General features: G+C 32.3%; 3 protein-coding genes across 4 annotated transcripts in view; 2 read left to right on the plus strand and 1 right to left on the minus strand.

The window, feature by feature from the left end:
• The first annotated feature begins 1,617 nt into the window (after window positions 1-1,617).
• Window positions 1,618-10,968, plus strand: LOC119765506 (probable RNA 2'-phosphotransferase). Of its 2 annotated transcripts, XM_038249489.1 has the most exons (3): window positions 1,632-1,677; window positions 10,045-10,151; window positions 10,221-10,968. In XM_038249489.1, the coding sequence occupies exon 3, from the start codon at window positions 10,243-10,245 to the stop codon at window positions 10,849-10,851; it is 609 nt and encodes a 202-aa protein (XP_038105417.1). In that variant the 5' UTR covers window positions 1,632-1,677; window positions 10,045-10,151; window positions 10,221-10,242; the 3' UTR covers window positions 10,852-10,968. The 2 variants fall into 2 exon arrangements, with proteins under 2 accessions (XP_038105418.1, XP_038105417.1); XM_038249490.1 differs by lacking the exon at window positions 10,045-10,151 and having other exon boundaries at window positions 1,618-1,677.
• LOC119765507 lies at window positions 2,435-3,256 on the plus strand. Its single transcript, XM_038249492.1, has 2 exons — window positions 2,435-2,647; window positions 2,718-3,256. Exons 1-2 carry the CDS (start codon window positions 2,572-2,574, stop codon window positions 3,104-3,106), a joined length of 465 nt encoding a protein of 154 aa, XP_038105420.1. The 5' UTR covers window positions 2,435-2,571; the 3' UTR covers window positions 3,107-3,256.
• A 2,495-nt stretch (window positions 10,969-13,463) lies between the features above and the next one.
• The window catches only part of LOC6040691 (helicostatins), a 44,982-nt gene continuing 38,771 nt past the window's right edge, over window positions 13,464-19,674 (minus strand). Inside the window, exons 2-4 of the mRNA XM_038248300.1 lie at window positions 15,017-15,353; window positions 14,761-14,888; window positions 13,464-14,703 (exon numbers count right to left, since the gene is read on the minus strand). Coding sequence (XP_038104228.1) covers window positions 14,582-14,703; window positions 14,761-14,888; window positions 15,017-15,342 — 576 coding nt within the window. The 5' untranslated portion in view covers window positions 15,343-15,353 and the 3' untranslated portion in view covers window positions 13,464-14,581. The remainder of the gene's footprint in view (window positions 14,704-14,760; window positions 14,889-15,016; window positions 15,354-19,674) is intronic.

Genomic DNA, 19,674 nt, shown 5'->3' on the forward strand with positions numbered 1-19,674 from the left:
ACAGGCACAAAAAAATCTGGAGTTTTGAAATGGTCCAGCAAACTAAATTTTCATTTTCTACTTGGTGGATGTTTCTGTAATCGCATAAACATGTGTAGCCGACCTCCCGTGGCCTAGTGGTACGGGTTTCGCTTTGTAAGCGGAAGGTCGATGACTTGAATCCCATCTGGCGAGGCAAAAGTGGAAATTGACTTTCTCAAGTTTCAAACCATCGATAGGTTGGGTGATAGATCCTGACATAATTTTCGAACAACATTTAAGTAACACATTATTGACCAAAGTGCCTCAAAAATTATCATTTTAAAAATGTCTTTTTACGGGTTGGCACCATCCTTAAACCACGTGGACAATTTTTGGGAAATCTTTATTTTCAATAAAAAAGTGGGCGATTTTTAGAGTCATGAAAAAGAATGATATCCAAACATTTCTTCTTCTGCACAGAAAAAAATACGTGAATTTACTCGACATGGAAAAAATGAATAACATGTAAACCCAGAATCACATGTAACATCATGATTTTACGTATAATTTGTTGCAAATTTACATCAAATTGCATTTAAATTTAAATGTTTAATACCATGCAAAAGGGTTACATCATAAATGAATGACATTCGGAAATAATTTTTTTGTGTGTTGGACAAGTTTTCGTTTACCATGAAAATTTATGCAATCGAAGCGTAAAACTGACCCCTACTCAATCCCTTTCCCTTCATAGGCCTTGTCTTTAAACATCAATCCCTTCCCTACTAACCCCGAGTGTTTTTAACTTAAGCTTATTTATCGTAAAATTTGAACCAAAGATTAGTTTTGTGCCATAGTTTAAATTGATTTCTTTTTTTTTTTTGTCTTGGTTGAAGACTGGTTCCATGGCTGGGCAAAAGTTGTATTTAGGAGTGCGAACATACTCAGAAAAAATATGTGAATTTACTCGACACGGAAAAAATGAATCACATGTAAACTCAGTTGATATAAACTTGAGATTCGACGTAAACGGTTGAATCACACGTAAAATCATGTTTTTACGTATAATTTGTTGCAATTTTATATCAAATTGCATTTAAATTTAAATGTTTAATGACGTTTAAAAGTGTTACATCATAAATGATGTAACATTCGGAAATATTTTTGTGTGTAGGCACTACAGATCACTTTATTAAAATGCAAAACTTTGAAAAAATTGAACTTGTTATTGTAAAACCTTGTGGAAACTTGTAATCATATAGTTTAGCAACATTCTACAACAATTTGGACATCATACATCGTCATAGATTTTTCGTCAAATTACCTATTCTTATAATGGGTGATTTCTGGGTGCTCTACCCTATGTGTTTAACTCTTATTTGGATTAGTACCAAATAATATCTCTTAACCTTTCTGCTTAAGTTATTTAGGCTGATAAAATATCATAAATTTTTCAACCTTTTTCATAATAAACAAAACATTTATGTGTTGCTTTTACTCCCCTGACTTTAAGGCAGCTAAACTATGGGTACAAAGTATACTAAATTGAATAGCCTTTACCAGCAACTTGCTGGCGGCGCGGCAAGGGGTGAACGTATGAAGTGTCGTTTGAATCGTCTTGTTTCGTCTGATGACAGAAGACACAGCCGCCGAGCAAAAACATAAACAAATCCAATAAGTTTAGAATAATATAACCATCAAATATAACCGAAAATGGTATTTATTTTCACTTTAGGAGTATTGAATTGAAAGAAATTATTAAACAAGTTTCTTGAAAAAGACGGATATTTTTAAGAAAAGAAAACAAGTTTTGAAAAAGATTTCGCAAACTTGCGTTTTATTAAAGCAGTTTGAGTGACATATTTTCATACCAAGAAAGTGATGTCATAGATGACTTGAAAAACCCGTTTGATTCGGTTGTTTAAACTATCAATTTGTGAGAGCTAACCAAATAAAACAATCTCCTTAGGGACCATCCATAAACCTCGTGGACACTTTTTGGGAATCTGCTACCCCCCCTCGTGGACAATTGTCCATACAAAAAAAACCTTTTTGTATCGATCGTGGACAATCGCCATACCCCCTCTAAAGTGTCCACGTGGTTTATGGATGGGCCTTATGTAGAAACACTGACACAAAAGTGATGAACCTTTACCCACTCTAACGTTAGGGGGCTGCGGGCGAGAAACGGGCATCGCCAGTGCCAGTTAAGACGCTTAAGCAAAGACACACCTTAAAAATTTAAATTTTGTGTTGCTCACTCACACCAATATCATCGCGCTCGCCATCACGCACACTGCCTCAATTATCGTAACGCGCAAACTGTCAAACGTTTTGTTTGCTTTTGACAAAGGTTTTAAAAATAGTTTGTTGGTTAGCGTTTTTTTCGTTCTACATTATTCAAGTGAAATTGAAGGTAAGTGATTACATTAATTTATCATTCTAGCCATTTAAGCTTAATATCCCGGCAACAGGTTTTGTATATTTCCCCAGATTGTGAAACAACCCCCGGGGACCGCTTTGCCGCTTCCTCCTCCGCCACCTCTTCCAAGTGGCGCATCCCGAAGACCCAAACGGCCACCGTGGCCCTGGCCAAACCAAGGAGGAATAATGGTTCGTCCTCCAGGGCACGGTCATCAAGGAGGATCCAGCGCGGATGTCTGCCAAAGGAGGATGAGAAGCAGAGGTTAGGCCAGCGGGACGAGGTAAACTTGAACGCAACCTGAGGAGTTAATCGGGTTTGTTTCGATTTTCAGGACCGATTGCTGCACCGGCAACAGATGCGCTCTATCCGGATCGCGCTTCCGCAAATGGTTCTGCCGTGGTGCGAATTTGTACAAGAGTGAGCTTTCTCCCTTCAGCAACAGTCGCTTCCCCCAGCAGCAGAACAAACGTCAAGTGCCTGGTCGAAACAGTGGCCCAAAACCATGCCAGCAACTATCTGCGGAGCCAGCTGCTCAACAAGAACCAGCAGAGCAAGATCTTGCACCGCATGAAGAACGTTGAGGCCGACACAAACCAACTGCAACAGCAGCTGGCAAGTCAACAGCCGCGCATTCCGATCCCGCAAGAGCTGCAGTTCCACATCCAAGGCAACACACAGAACGTGTTGCTGCAAGACCAGCGCAGGATGCTGTACGAGTAGGCCGTCGAACCGACCGCTGTCAATTTATCCAGTCCTTTTGTCGAGGCAGATCCAAACAACCGCCGGAGCAAACAAATTTACCGCGCCGTCGGCTGCTAACCCAATGTTCCCCGGCGGATCAACCGCGGCCGAGCTGTCCAACTCGCTGCAGCAGAGGATGCATCTTGCAACCCCTGGGACGTCATGCCGCCGGAGCCGGTCCGTCACCTGGAACCTCAACTGACCAGCTTAGAGTGCTGCGAATTTGTTCCTTTTTTTCCTTCATTTTCAGAGAGAGAATTAACTTCTTGCAGGAAAGTAGTTTTACTTGTTCTGTTCAAATTTCTCAATTGCTAATAAAAATAAAAAAATACAAAAATACAAATATACAAAAATACAAAAATACAAAAATACAAAAATACAAAAATACAAAAATACAAAAAAAAAAACAAAAATACTAAAATACTAAAATACTAAAATACTAAAATACTAAAATACTAAAATACTAAAATACTAAAATACTAAAATACTAAAATACAAAAATACAAAAATACAAAATACAAAAATACAAAATACAAAAATACAAAATACAAAATACAAAAATACAAAATACAAAAATACAAAAATACAAAAATACAAAAATACAAAATACAAAAATACAAAATACAAAAATACAAAATACAAAATACAAAAATACAAAATACTAAAATACTAAAATACAAAAACACAAAAATACTAAAATACTAAAATACTAAAATACTAAAATACTAAAATACTAAAATACTAAAATACTAAAATACTAAAATACTAAAATACTAAAATACTAAAATACTAAAATACTAAAATACTAAAATACTAAAATATTAAAATATTAAAATACTAAAAAACTAAAATACTAAAAAAAAAATGTTCTAAAATTCTAAAATACCAAAATACTAAAATACAAAAATACCAAAACACAAAAATGTTTGTATTTAAAAATACAAACACAAAAAAAACAAACAAATTCAAAGATATACAAACACACAACAATGAAATAATTTTAACTAAAGTTAACTATGTTTAACTAAATTTTACTGAATTTATTAAAATTTTACTAAATTTAACTGAATTAAGGTTAATTTAAGTAAATTCAATTAAAATTTAACATAATATTTAAAATTAAGGCAAAATTATTTCAATTAAACTATATTCAGCCTCATTTGATTAAATTTAACTTAATTTTGAGCTTTTTTTAGCTTAAATTAACTTAATGTTAATCATTTTAGCCAAATTTAACAAAATTTTACAAAATTTTGCTAAACTTAACATAATTAACTAAATTAAACTGAATTTATCTCATTTAATCAAATTCTACCAAATTTGATTCAATTTTATTAAATAAAACTTTATTCAACGAAATTAAACTTTTTTCCATTTGATTCTACCAATTTTAACTAAGTTTATCTTAATTTAACCCAATTTAAATTATTTTAACTCAATTTAACCTAATTTAAATCAAATTTGCGAAGTTTAATTTTTTTTAAACTTAACTAAATTCAACAGAATTAAACAAAAAAAATTTATTTTTTTTTTTTAAACAAAAATTAGCCAAGCTTAACTAAATTTAGCCAAATTTAACTAGAATTAGACTAATTCAACTAAATTTTACCAAAATTTAGCTAAATTAAACATAATTTAACTTAATTTTACTAAATTCTACTTAATGTAACTACATTCTACTTAGGTTTACTACATTTAATTTAATTTGACTGAATTGAAAGTGATTAAACTTTATTTTACTAATTTTATTTAAATTTAGCGAAATTTAAGAAAATTTAACTCAATTTAACTAAATCTAAGCGAATTCAGCTAATTAAGGTTTATACTACTTTATTGAGTCAAACTTTACTAAATTAAGCAAAATTTGACTAAACATAAATAAATTTTACATTTTTTTACCAAATTTTACATAATTTAACCAAATTTAACTCATTGAAGCCAAATTAAACTAAATTTTTCTATTTTTTTTCTTAACTTAGCTTTTTTCAACTATTTGACTTAAGTTAACTAAATTTAATTTAATTGACTAAAGTTCTGCCAAATTTAACTCAATCTTACAAAATATAATATAATTTAACTAAATTTGACTTCATTTTACTTGATTCTACTAACTTTAACTTAGTTTATCTTAATTTAATCCAATTTTACTTAATTTTACTAAATTACACAAAGATTATTAAAAACTATTAAACTTAACTGAATTTAACAAAATTAAACATAGATTTACTAAACGTCACTAAATTTAAGTTTGTAAGTTTTCCTAATTTAACGTATTTTAACTAAATTTAGCCATATTTAAGTAATTTCAATAAATTCGGCCATATTTAACTAAATTATACTTAATTTAATTCATTTTAACTAAATTCAAATTACTTCAACGAATTTTACATAATTTTACTAAATTTAGCGAAATTTAACTAAATTTAGCAAAATTTGACTATTTATTCTAAATAATTTGTTACATATTTTGATTAAATTTAACTAAATCTAACTACATTCAACTGAATTTAACACAATTTACCTAAATTTAATTAAGTTAAACTAAATATAACTAAATATAACTAAATTTGACTAAATTGAAATAAATTAAGCGAAATTTTACAAAACCTTATTGAATTTTTCTTAATTTAACTAAATTTTACTTATTTTGACTAAATGTAACTAAATTCATTTATATTCAATTAAATCCAACTAAATTTAACTAAATTTTAGTAATCTTAACTATTTTTTGTAAATTTGATTAAATTTAACTAAATATTAGTAAATTTGATTAAATCTAACTAAAATAATTAAATTTAGCTAAACTTAAGTAAATTTAACTAAGTTTAACCAAATTTAACTCAATTCAGTTAACTTAACATTATTTTTCATCATATCTAATTGAAATTAACCATATTTAACTTAATTTTACAAAAAATCTTTATTTAACTAAATTTAACTAAATTTAACTATATATAACTAAATTAACTATATATAAATAATTTTTTTTAACTAATTTTAATTTGATAAAACTTAATTTAGCCAAAGCTGAAATTGAAATAAATTAAGCGAAATTTTACGAAACATTGTTATATTTGACTTAAACTAACTAAATTTTACTTATATTAACTAAATATAACTAAATTTAGTTAAACCTTAATATATTTAACAAAATTTAACTAAGTTTAACTCAATTTAAGTCAATTTAACTTAATTTAACTAATATTAACTTAATGTAACTAGCCACAGTTTACTAAATTGAAATAAATTAAGCGATATGTAATTTAATTCAACTAAATTGAATTAAGTCTAACTAAATTTTACTAAATTCAAATAAATTTTACTGAATCTAACTAAAATTAACTGAATTTTACTAAATTTTACTGAATTGAACTAAGTTTAACTAAATATAACTTAATTTAACTATATATAACTCAATTTTAGTCAATTTAACTTAGTTTAACTTATTTCAACTTGATATAACTACATTTAGCCAATGTTAACTAAATTGAAATAAATGATGCGAAATTTTTCGAAACTTAATTAAATTTTACTTATTCTAACTAAATATAAGTAAATTCATCAAAATTTAATGAAATCTTAATATATTTAACTAAATTTAAGTCAATTTAACTTAATTTCACTAATTTTAACATAATATAACTAGCCAAAGTTAACCAAATTGAAATAAATTAAACGAAATGTAACTTAATTCAACTAAATTTGATTAAGTCTAACTAAATTTGACCAAATTCAAATAAATTTGATTAATCTAACTAAAATTAACTAAATTTTACTAAATTTTACTAAATTTTACTAAATTTTACTAAATTTTACTAAATTTTACTAAATTGAACTAAGTTTAACTAAATATAACTAAATTTAACTCAATTTTAGTCAATTTAACATAGTTTAACTAATTTTAACTTGATATAACTTAATTTAGCCAAAGTTATAAAAATTGAAATAAATGAAGCGAAATTTTACGAAACTTAATAAAATTTTACTTAATGTAACTAAATTTTACTTATTTTAACTAAATATAACTAAATTCACCTAAATTTAATTAAATCTTAATATATTTAACTAAATTTAACTAAGTTTAACATGAGCATGAGAGCATGAGAGATCACCCATGGTTGCCCCTCCGTTGCTGAACAGAACCGTAATATCCTTTCAGCACTACTGATCATAGGCTTCGACGATCTAGTGGTGTTTCCCTTATCAACAGCATGTATGAATGCGCTGAAAAGATAAAACACCATGATTGCTAAAGCTAGATCAGTTGCGAATAGGTAACAGTCATTGGCCACCAACGGCGCCCGCCATGTCAGTTTGTAGATCTCGATTTTAAGGGACGGGAATGTTAGTTAGCGCAGGTTGCTACTAGGGCAGCTGATTTACTCTGTGCTTACACCCCACAAGCGCCAGGAACCTGAAAATTGGTTAGTAGGATAGGGTGTTTGGTCAGGATTCATCATAGAAGATGATGCGACCCAAAATCATAGTGTTTGTTGAAAGGTATTGTTTTATTCTCAAGGCAAGCAATCGGATGCTGCGGATGAGACATTTCCCGTTTAACTGTTGTTAAATTTTTAATGAAATGGTTTAATCTTAGACAGCCGGCTGTGGAAAGATAAAACCAAATAATATTTGTTTATAGTATGAGGTGTTAAACGCAATGCTGCAATGATAGCGTAGTCTGATTTTTAATTATATAATCATTTAGTTCATGAATTTGTTACGGAATAGACGCGACGAACTCAATCATCAAGTGCCTTCCTATCTTCTTTCTATTAGCTAGATTAGGTATTGATTTTCAATGCCTCTCGAGCTACGATGCTATGGAGAGGGCTTAACACACAAACAACCGACGTCGAGCCCTCCGAGCTACGGAGCTATGGGAAGGTCTTTTCAACACAAAAAAGACTAGCGCACCACACGACGTTCTTGATGAATCAAAATAATTTTGTTACGCGATAAACCTAACGAACTCGGAACGTTTTTATCGAAAACTATATCACAATTCACGACAAAAATGCGAAACAAAAGGAACAAACAAAAAAAAAAAATCACTTTTCACTCCGAATATTTTTTTACGACCACGCGCTCCCTTTGCCAATTATGCACTGGTGACGCTGCATTTTCAGAGGGTAATCTTCTCCTCGCAGCGCACAATTCACGACAAAAATGCGAAACAAAAGGAACAAACAAAAAAAATCACTTTTCACTCCGAATATTTTTTTACGACCACGCGCTCCCTTTGCCAATTATGCACTGATGACGCTGCATTTTCAGAGGGTAATCTTCTCCTCGCAGCGCACAATTCACGACAAAAATGCGAAACAAAAGGAACAAAAAAAAAATCACTTTTCACTCCGAATATTTTTTTACGACCACGCGCTCCCTTTGCCAATTATGCACTGATGACGCTGCATTTTCAGAGGGTAATCTTCTCCTCGCAGCGCACAATTCACGACAAAAATGCGAAACAAAAGGAACAAACAAAAAATCACTTTTCACTCCGAATATTTTTACGACCACGCGCTCCCTTTGCCAATTATGCACTGATGACGCTGCATTTTCAGAGGGTAATCTTCTCCTCGCAGCGCACAATTCACGACAAAATGCGAAACAAAAGGAACAAACAAAAAATCACTTTTCACTCCGAATATTTTTACGACCACGCTCCCTTTGCCAATTATGCACTCTTAACTAAATTTAACTAAGTTTAACTAAATTTAACTAAATTTAATTTAACTAATTTTATCTTAATATAACTAGCCAATGTGAACAAAATTGAAATAGATTAAGCGAAATTTAACTTAATTCAACTAAATTTAATTAAGTCTAACTAAACTTAATTAAATTTGACTAAACTCAAATGAATTTTACTAAATCTAACTAAAATTAAATAAATTTTACTAAACTTTGCCAAATTTAACTAAATTGACTGAGTTTAACTGAATTTAACTAAATGTAACGATATATAACTCAATTTTAGTCAATTTAACTTAGTTTAACTAATTTTAACTTGATATAGCTTAATTTAGCCAAAGTTAACTAAATTGATATTAATGAAGCGAAATTTTACGAAACTTAATTAAATTTTACTTAATCTAACTAAATTTTACTTAATCTAACTAAATTTTACTTATTTTAACTAACTAAATTCACTAAAATTTAATTGAATCTTAATATATTTAACTGAATTTAACTAAGTTTAACTAAATTAATTAATTCTAGCTAAATTTGACTAAATTCAAATAAATTTTACTAAATTCAAATAAATTTTACTAAATTCAAATAAATTTTACTAAATCTAACTAAAATTAGCTAAATTTTACTAAATTTAGCCAAAATAAACTAAGTTTTACTAAATATAACTAAATTTAACTATATATAACTAAATTCACCTCAATTTAATTAAATCTTAATAAATTTAACTAAATTTTACCTAATTTAACTACATTTAACAAAATTTAACTAAATTTGACAAAATTACCAATAAAATCAATTTTAAGTCCTGTTAACTTACTAACCCAACTTATATTTTTTTAGCTAGTTAGGTTAAGTTAGTTTAAGTTTTGTTGTTAATTCAATATTTTTTTAAATAAAAAAATGTCGTTTTTTTGTCACCCTATTTTATTTAATCGCCCTAACTTGAAATCCGAAGTAAACAGGAAGGAGAAACCCCCCGGTTTCCGGCACGTCGGTCCCCCGTTTATAGGCCCGTTATCGTGGTCAAAACGGGCCCAAAAGCGTGCCACAGACGGGCGTAACACAGCGGCCAAATTGCGTAACGCCCGCCTAAATGTTGCATTCTGGCACGCAATTGGCCACAACGAGGGGAAAAAGCGTGCTGAAAATCGGGCCCGCTTTCACGCAAAACGTCCCCGCTTTTTGGCCGTTTTCCGCCCATTTTTCTATGTGGGTAGTCGACCAGAATATGACATAGAATTCAGAGGGTGTTGGATATAGTTTGCGCAATTTTAAAAGAATCACTTAAGTAGAAGAAACATTCCTTTTATTATTATCTACTAAAGTGAGTTTTCAATGCATGATCTCTCTCATGATTTGAAATAAAAATAATCAATTATTGCTTTATTTTCAGCTACCAATCGCATTGCACAAGAATGAGCAACCATAAGATACCGCTGATCCCGAATGAAAAAATCTACTTCCAAAATCAGCGTCCAACCGGTCAACGAAGATCTCACAACCATCACCGCAGTTCCGATGGCAGTCTGACGTCTCACAAATTTTCCTGGCTGCTTCGCCATTCGGCCGCCGTAGCCCAACACATGGACCCGGATGGGTTTGTCGGGTTTGACGTTCTGCTGAGTCAGCTTAAAAAACCGGGCTGCAGCGCAACCAAAGAGCGAATGCTCGAGTTTGTGGCCACAGATCAAAAAGGTCGGTTCGAAGTTCGTGGAGAGGAAGTTCGGGCCGTAAATGGACACAGCGTGCACTTTTGTGATAACTATGAGGTGGTTCAGGATCCACCGGAGTTCCTGTATCATGCCACCAACAATCATGCGGTTCCACTGATAATGGGCGGTGCGTTGAAGCGGATGGGCCGGCATTACATCCACATGCACGGGGCTCCTCCGCCGAAAACTTCGGTGCGGTATCGAATATTGAGAATCAGACCTCCCAGAGGGCACGTGTTTTATAGAACTAAAAATGGGTACTTTTTGTGCAGGGAGGATATACCGGCTGAATTTATTGAAGTGTTGAACTAAGAAAATGATATTTATGCTTCTTGGTGAAGTTTGTTGAGTTTGTTTTCTAGTCAAAACTATTTTATCAGCCGCTAACTGAATAAATAAAACAACGTAGAATCATAAAAAACCAAATTACATGTTATAATCCTTTGAATCATCTCGATCTAGATTGTGAAATGATATGTTAATCGTAACGATCCTACTGACGCTATAAACGTTACGGTTGGATACGGTGATAACTCGACATGTTTATGTTTATATATCAGATTTTTTTTGTGTAATAGTCAGCTCTACAACTTTGTAGAACATTCTTACATTCTAAAAAATAACCCTGCAATGTTAGCAAAAATAATATAATATAGATTCGAAAAGTACATTAAAATTCCCTTAAAATTACATGTTCCAAAAAATTACATTTGAGAATCGCACAAAAGAAGAGTTTTTAAAACTTTTTTAGTGTATTTTTCGATGGAAATTACATTTTTTCGGAATTTTGAGTACGCCATCAAAACGGGCGTTCAGTTTTACAAAAAAGTCCCTTTGACACCAAATTTCATCTCATCACCGTTGAAGGCTGCAATTTATTGAAAAAACACCTCTTTTTCACATGTTCAAAAGTGATAGGAGTCGTTCCGCCCCTCCGTCACGAGATATCTAAAAACGAACCTCGGATAAGAGATCAGGGACAAAAGTTACTCCTTAGGACAAAGTTCACGCAAGTCGAAGAGGGATCGGGGCAACTGCTGTGTGAGTTGGCGGAGAATGACCCCACTTGAGCAATTCTCTGAGATTTTCGTCATTCGATTTTTTTTTTTGTATTTTTTAATCCGGCTGAAACTTTTTTGGTGCCTTCGGTATTCCCAAAGAAGCCATACAAATTTGGCAGCTGTCCATACAAAAATGATATGTGAAAATTCAAAAATCGGTATCTTTTGAAGGAATTTTTTGATCGATTTGGTGTCTTCGGCAAAGTTGTAGGTATGGATATGGACTACACTGAAAAAAAAATGATACACGGTAAAAAAGGGCGTAGTATTGAATGTTTGGTCCTTTTAAAATGTTAGTCTTGATTTTAAAATATTATTTTCGAAAAGATCGAAAAATTTCACGAATGTTTCATATTTTAACATTGTAAATCGGACCATTAATTGCTGAGATATCGATATTAGAAAATGGTGGGTTGTTTTGGTGAGACTTAGAAAACATCAATTTTCCTGTTTTTTAAACTTTGCATGGCAATATTTTTTTTTAATATAAAATATAGTTTTATTATTTTTCAAAATACAAGTAGGTGGATTATTTTCCCCAGTCTGTGCAGGAACTCTGGAGTTTTTTTTTTTTGAAAAGGACCAATAAACCAAATTTTCAGTTTTTGCTTTTTGGGTGTTTTTTAATACCCCTGAATCAAGGCGGTTCTAAAAACACCCAAAAAGCAAAAACTGGAAATTTGGTTTATTGGTCCTTTTCAAAAAAAAACTCCAGAATTGTACTTTTTCTTGAGTAGTTAAAAAAATCATAACTCGATCAAAGATTTTTTGCCCATTCTAGATTTTTTTGAAAAGTTGGCATGTCCTCTAAAACATAACAACAAATAAAAATTGTTAAAAATAGTGTTTTTTTGCAAACCAAGTTTAATTGACAAAACGTGAAACTAAAAATCACCAAACTTTTTTTTACTGTGTATAATTTTTTTCAGTGTAGTCCATATCCATACCTACAACTTTGCCGAAGACACCAAATCGATCAAAAAATTCCTTCAAAAGATACAGATTTTTGAATTTTCACTTATCATTTTTTGTATGAACAGCTGTCAAATTTGTATGGAAAATTATATGAACGAACTTATGATGCAAAATGGCTTCTCAGGGCATACCGAAGGCTCCAAAAAAGTTTCAGCCTGATCAAAAAATACAAAAATTAAAATTAAAGAATGAAGACCAATTCCGTAGAGAACTGCTCACTTCAATTCCGTAGAAATCTGTATTATACATCTAGTTAAGAAACCGCGAAAGTCGTCTTTCCTGAGGTATCGTGATAGGTAGTGATTTTTCGCGGCTTAATCATTGAAATTTCACGGTACTCCAAAATCTGCTTGCAATAAATGAAAAAATATGTTTATTAGTATTAATGTGTAGAGGAAAGTTACTTTGAGAATTAACAATATTTGAACAAAATATTATCCCCTAACACAAAATATTCATTGCAATTTATGTATGAGTTCAGTTTTCCAGTTTAACATCTGAAAGACTTTATAATTTAAATATCAAAATAATTTTCTAAAGTCTCTCCAAACGAAAATTATGAATGGTAAGAATTCAACAAAAGTAGAATCCGAATATTTGATTATTTTACTAAGCAATCGAATTTAGAAGGGGAAACCAGTTGTGTTGGTTCGAGCCGGGATTTGAGCCCCGACCTACCGCTAACAAGGCGGATGCGTTACCACAGGGCTATGGGTCAATTTGAAATCAATTTGAAGTCGAATAAAAAAATCAATTCAATTAATCTGGAGGTAATATTAAAGATCAGCAATCTAAAATAGGTCAAATTCAAGTGATTGTTTGCCGACTTCATACCAAGTGAATAATTTTTATATGCGAAATCAAAAAATCCAAATTAAAACTCTTGGCTGACTTGCTTTTTCAGAGTAGCCTCTGCCTTTATTTTTCTCTCCAGTTTAGATGGTAGAATTTCCTTTTATACAATATTTTTTTTACTCTTTTTTTGTAATTGATACTTAGAGTGTGTATGCTTTTGTATGTCGTTTGTATACATCGATTCAAAATGTGATTTTCTTTTATGGGGTAATCTCTTGTATTTTTGTTGCTTTTTTGGTTGGAAAAATACTGCCTTTTAAACAAAAATAAACACGAACAGTAAGCTAAGAGCTCTTGTATAATTTGCTTGGGTACACACATTGAGGGGCCTCTTTCTTCTGCGTTCGGTGATTTCTGTAAATGGAGGTGGGAACGATTGACCCAGACTTTGGCATCCAGAAAAGTGTTGGTTAATCATTCTCGCATCGTGTGAAAATGCGATTGCTCGATGTTGTTTCTTTTTTTTAACGAAAAACCGGGATTGATGTACGATAGAACTTTAGAGGTGTTGAAGTTAAAATGATTTTTTTTATTTCTGCTGTTCTGCCTATTTACAATTCCTGGGCTCACTGTTTTTTCTTCGTTCATGCAGCATTTGCTAGCCATTTTTCAGTACATTGCGTTTTGATTTTTTAAGGTTGTTTAAAATTTACAGACAATCGACATTTTGGTTTCATTGCTCCAACGAGTGATAACACTTTTTTTTACTTTTAATATTTAACATACTCGTCTTTTTCCAGTTGCTTTTTTAAGGTATAGTATTTGGCACATTAGCACACGTCTCCTTTTCTTAGATAACAATTTTACTTTTTTTGATTAGTGTGGCACAGTTACGATAGATTAGAATGTCGAATAGATTGTAATTGTAATGTTTAGTTTTTATCTCTCAAACAACAAAGAAAATGAATTACTTTTAAAAACAAACCTTCTAGACAATGGCAATAGAGTTGTAATAAGTTTTTCTTAAAATTTGGTTTTGGGGGCATATTTTCGCATCCTTCTGTTGCGCAGCGCTGGTGATGGTGGTCGTGCTGTCTTCTCCTAATTTGCTTGTGTTTGTGGCTCTTTTTTTTTCATCCGTTCATGTTTGGCGCATTTTTGTTTCGAGGTTTTCCGGGATTAGCCAGTGTCGTCAATTCGGTTCCAGGAGATTAACGCCGTCCGAGGCCAAAGTTGTACCGGTTCGGAAGTCGCTTCTCACCTTGCTGGTAGGATCGTTTGCCCAGTCCAAAGTCGTAATTTCGTCTCTTTCCCAGACCAAAGTGGTACCGTCCTGGAAATAGAACTTATTAGTATCATACATCTCGAACTTGGTCAAAATGAAATCTACCTGACGCTCGTTTTTCCGCAGATTTGTCCTGGTCCTGGTCGTATTCTTCGATGTCGTTTCCTAACAGCGTCTGGTAGTCGTCCTTCCAGTCCGGGATGCTGTCCTCTTCGTAGTCGAACAAGTCCATCCTGTAGATAAAAAAAAATGCGGTGAAAATTCAAAAATTGGATACTGGTTAAAAAGATTTCTCCAAAATACTTCAAAAATTTTCCCCAAAAAAATGTAATGAATGGAGACGCTTGGTGGTTCAACTCACCTCCCTCGCTTGCCCAGCCCAAAGTTGTACTGGGGTAACCGCTTCGCGCCGGGCGCATTCTCGATCACGTATCTCCGCTTGCCGAGGCCAAAGTTGTACTTGGGCGACCGGACGGCCAACAGGTGCTGAAACGTGGACGCGGAGATTTCCCGCTGCCCCCGGCCGTCCAAGCCGGATTCACCGCCACCGGAGGATGCTGCCGCCGCCCGTAACAAATCCGACGATCCAGAACTGGATGGAGCTGGGGAACCATACGCAGCGCAGGCCATGCACAGCACCATCGCCACCGAGCTGACCATCATGACGGGGGAGGTCCGGAGGTACATTTTGGGGGGTTCTGGAAGGAAAACATTAAAGAATGTAAAGTTAGAAAAGTTTCTTCAATTTTATTGATTTTATTAAAGCACATGAAGCCAAACAGCTATAAAAGTTGTTGAGAACAACTGTTCAACAACAACACTCATCAAGGTATGCCATGTGTGGTAGCACTTCGCGATGATCTTAGTGGGTGGAAAGCAACAGGGCAATGTCCTGTCGGGGGTGATGCTTCCAAGTTCCTTTGATGGGGTCATAAAATCGTGAGTGACATGACGTGTGACGAAGCATGGCTTCGTACGTCATGTTACTTGTGTTATTTGGACACATTGCAGGAGATAGTATGAAATGTTTTATTAAGGATTGTTGTTGTAATTGGTAAACAATTATACCAGTGCATGAAAAAGTATTGATAAATATAAAATCTGAACTTGCTAGTCAAAACTAACTTAATCCACCATCTCCATCCTGATTTATAATACCTATGTTCAATTCAATGTTCAATACCATAACGTGAGGAGGCGCATGGTGGCCCACGTAATTTAAATTCTCTATAAACTGCCCATTATTAAAGATACGGCTATTATGCCAAATCAAGTTTTCCGAGAAAAAACGAATTTTTAGATTTGTCAGCAAATCTTCGTCATGGCAATTTCAAAGGGGAATGGGATATTAGTCGTTTGGTTTTTTGCATCTGCTGCCAAAACCAAACAATATTTCCGTTAAATTCAAGTTTCAGAAGATGCATAGGACCGTCTCGACCACTTGGCGGGATAATCTTGATTTCGCCAAAAGTGGATAGTATCTGTTTGTTTGTTTGTTTGTTTGTTTGTTTTTTTTTTTTTTTTTCAATGATGGACAGTAAACAAGCCTTAATATCTGACGTATTTCAACATGCTTTGCATTTTTTAACCTCAAGTCACTTCTAACTGTCAACACAAATGTTTATGCTGTAACTATGAAAAAACACAATATTGTGTTACAATAAAAAATAGAATATTGTCTATCGCAGAAGCTTGGGGACAAATGTGGAAAATTGATGATTTAAAAAATGAAATTAAGTTTCAGTGGACTCCCTCTGTGTCAATATTGACGGGACCACCGAGAGTGGGTAATACCAAATTATAGAACGAAAAAATCCAAGCATGCAATTTGAAGGGAATGAAAAATTAATTGACAGATGGAGCAATATTGACACATAGCGAAAAGTTGAAATCAACTGTATATCAATTAGTATAACAAAAAATGCTTCTATGAGTGTTTTGTTTTACATTTTCGTGATTCATATATTAAAAAACACAAAATAACAATTTTCCCACAGTTTATTTATTGTTACGTGTAAAAAAGTTTCTATTATTGAAATGTTTGAACAAATATCCTATAATCAGGATCAAAATATTTATAAATCATTAGTGTTATGTTAACAAAAAAAAAGATCAATTAAAAAACAGCCCTTGAAGTGTGCGATGATGGTATGAAAAAAAAAAACTTGTCCGTACAGAAATAAAAAAAATACAATGAAAAAAAGTGGATTATAGAAGGATTGATTGACTGAAACATGAAACCATAAATCAATACCATTTCTAGAGGTTTTTTTTCTCGGAAAGGTACCTTGTACCTTTTGGCAGTGCGTGGCCGCTGTTTGTACTAAACACATCTAGATTTTTTTTTTACCGAATTCGGTAGTTGAAAAATCTGTAAAGACAAGATCGGTAAACCATCCGTCAAAAGGAACAACATTTTACCGAATTCGGTTATTTTCAGTTTACCGAACTGTTCAGCAGTTGAAAATTCGGTGGACGGTAAAAAAAATTAAGTTTGAAAGTAGTTCAAATGGATATGGTTCACCAACAAAAAAAAAATCTAGATTCTTTTGAAAATTTGTTTGAAACGTTCAAATTTGGCGTATGTCAACTCTAAAATTCTCCTTGAAACGCCTAAGTTAGGCGTCTGTCAAATTGTCAACAAGTTTTTATTTTTGGGCAAAATAAATTCATTTTTTACTGCCCATGTTAAGCAAAAAAGAAACAGTGGGGAAAGTTTGTCCCACACATAATGCTACGTGTTAACGCGTTGTTGTTTTTTTCTTTCTCAATCATTTTTCTGATTTTTGCTCAATAAGTTCAAAATGAATTTCCCATAAAGGATGGATTGATTTTTGAGATTTTTCTGCTGTTTTAAGTAAATTCGCTAGTAAAAGACAAAAGTTACAAGAAAACTTTTCCCGTACGTGAACCACCCTAATATTCATAAAACCAACCCAAGTAACCTCTAAAACTGCTAATCCTAGAGCAGGGGTGCCCAACCTTTTAGCCCTGCGGGCCAGATCTGATGTTTCTGAAGCAGTGGCGGGCCGGAACTAATATTTGATAAAAGTTGAAGAAGTTAACACATTTTTGTTCAATTTTTATTATTGGGTTCTTTTAAAGAAAACAAACAAAAAACAAATAAGATTCCTAAATCTTGATTTTAAGAATGAAAAACAAGGATAACATTCAAAAATGAGTTTATTTGAGTTATTTAATTTTTGTTTGTTTAAAATTGTAAAGTAATTGTTTTGAAAGATTGCAATTTTTATTTGAAAAAAAAAAAACATTCAAATTTCAACGGTCGTTGCAATTTTTTAAGTTTAATTTGCTCAACACTACGATATAAAAAATCAATGAGACATGATAAAATTTATTCAAAAGAAATTTGGATTCGAATATCCCTGTTAAAAAAAAAACAAACATTTTTGCGTTTTCGTGAACCATTATTCAAATATTTAAAAAAAATATTTTAAAATGATTTTAAACACAAGCTGAATTTAAAACGTGTAAAAAATATGTACTAAATCATTTTTAATTTGTTATTTTCCAAATTCAAGGTTAATGAAAAAATATATTTTTGCTCTATTATTTCATGCCCCATTGAGACATTATGTTTATATTTTTAAAATATTGGCCGCGATCTATTCTCAGTATGAATAATTTGCCTTTTTTAGCTACATTAATTATAAATATTATAAACTTTATCACCGAAAAGTTGTTCTGGAAAAAATCATTAGCTTTTGCTTACTTATTTATTTAAAAATATAGAAAATAGAAAAAAATCGATTTGAAGTAAACACAGTAAAAACCGAAAGAAATTAAAATTTAGTGTCTTTTTGTACATTGTTGGACAACAATCCAAGTTTTTTCATAAATTTCACAATTTTACGAAATGGATCATTTTGTTTTATTGCAAAATTTTTCAGTTTGGAAATATCTATCTAAATTACAAGAATTAAATTCAAACATGAAGAATGTTGTTATAATGTTATAAAATTTGATCTTAAGATTATTGTAAATAATCTATCTAAATTACAAGAATTAAATTCAAACATGAAGAATGTTGTTATAATGTTATAAAATTTGATCTTAAGATTATTTTTTTTAAATTCAGACAATCAATGTATTTATTTAATATTTTATAAACAGTCTTAAGGGCCGGTCATAGAATTATTTTGAAAAGCCGTCACGGGCCGGATGAAATGGCTTCAAGGGCCGGATCCGGCCCGCGGGCCGGACGTTGGGCAGGCCTGTTTTACATGGTTAAAACTATGTTTAAGCTGTTGATGTAAATTGCGGTGTAGCAAAATATAAAGGGAACAACCCATCAAAAATCACTTTTGCTGGATGGAGAGGTTGGCACTTTTTGGTCCACTTTGGCATCAAATGCTAACAGCAATTGCCGATGTTTACCAAGGGATTCCAACGTGTAATAACCACAATTTCTTTGTGATCCCTGGGTAATTACATTCAACCAATAATTTTGAAATGGTTCTCCGTTGAGAGTTGAGCATGCTGTTCCAGGGTTGCAAACACATGAATCTGTTCCGATACGTTCTCTTGGCTTCTTTATTACGATCAATTAGTCTCGAGAAAAAGATAGCTTATTCCAGTGTGACATGCAACTTATATATACTACTGAATCTATGCCCGGATCCCACCGCTTATTTAGGCGTGACGGCAAGGGTGCATGGTTCTATCAACGAAAACATCAACAACCCGTTCCTGGCATCAAGTCTCCAACACCAAGCATTTCATCACGCAGAAAAATAAGGCAAATTTGAATCAACAAAACGTTTTGTTGATTTGAAAATCAAGATTTTTGTTGAATCAACGCTAAACGTCAAAGCAACTGTTTCAAAACAACAAAAGATTTTTGTGGAATTAAAAAAATCGAGGTTTGTTTCAACGCAAAATCGGCGTTGATTATATTCAACAAAAAAATTGTTGAATCAAACCTCGTACAGGCTGATTCTACAAAATATTTTTCTGCGTGATCAAATAAATTGTTCCTCCTCCCAGCGGTTTCCTCTA

This window comes from Culex quinquefasciatus, chromosome 1, assembly GCF_015732765.1.
Source record: "Culex quinquefasciatus strain JHB chromosome 1, VPISU_Cqui_1.0_pri_paternal, whole genome shotgun sequence".
Taxonomy (NCBI): Eukaryota; Metazoa; Arthropoda; class Insecta; order Diptera; family Culicidae; genus Culex; species Culex quinquefasciatus.

Excerpts from the sequence above, each read along its gene's own strand:
- LOC119765507 (XM_038249492.1), top strand. The coding sequence starts at position 2,572 with ATGGTTCGTCCTCCAGGGCACGGTCATCAAGGAGGATCCAGCGCGGAT. Across the intron at positions 2,648-2,717 it reads AAGGAGGATGAGAAGCAGAG|GACCGATTGCTGCACCGGCA; the intron begins GTTAGGCCAGCG and ends TTCGATTTTCAG.
- LOC119765506 (XM_038249490.1), top strand. The coding sequence starts at position 10,243 with ATGAGCAACCATAAGATACCGCTGATCCCGAATGAAAAAATCTACTTC.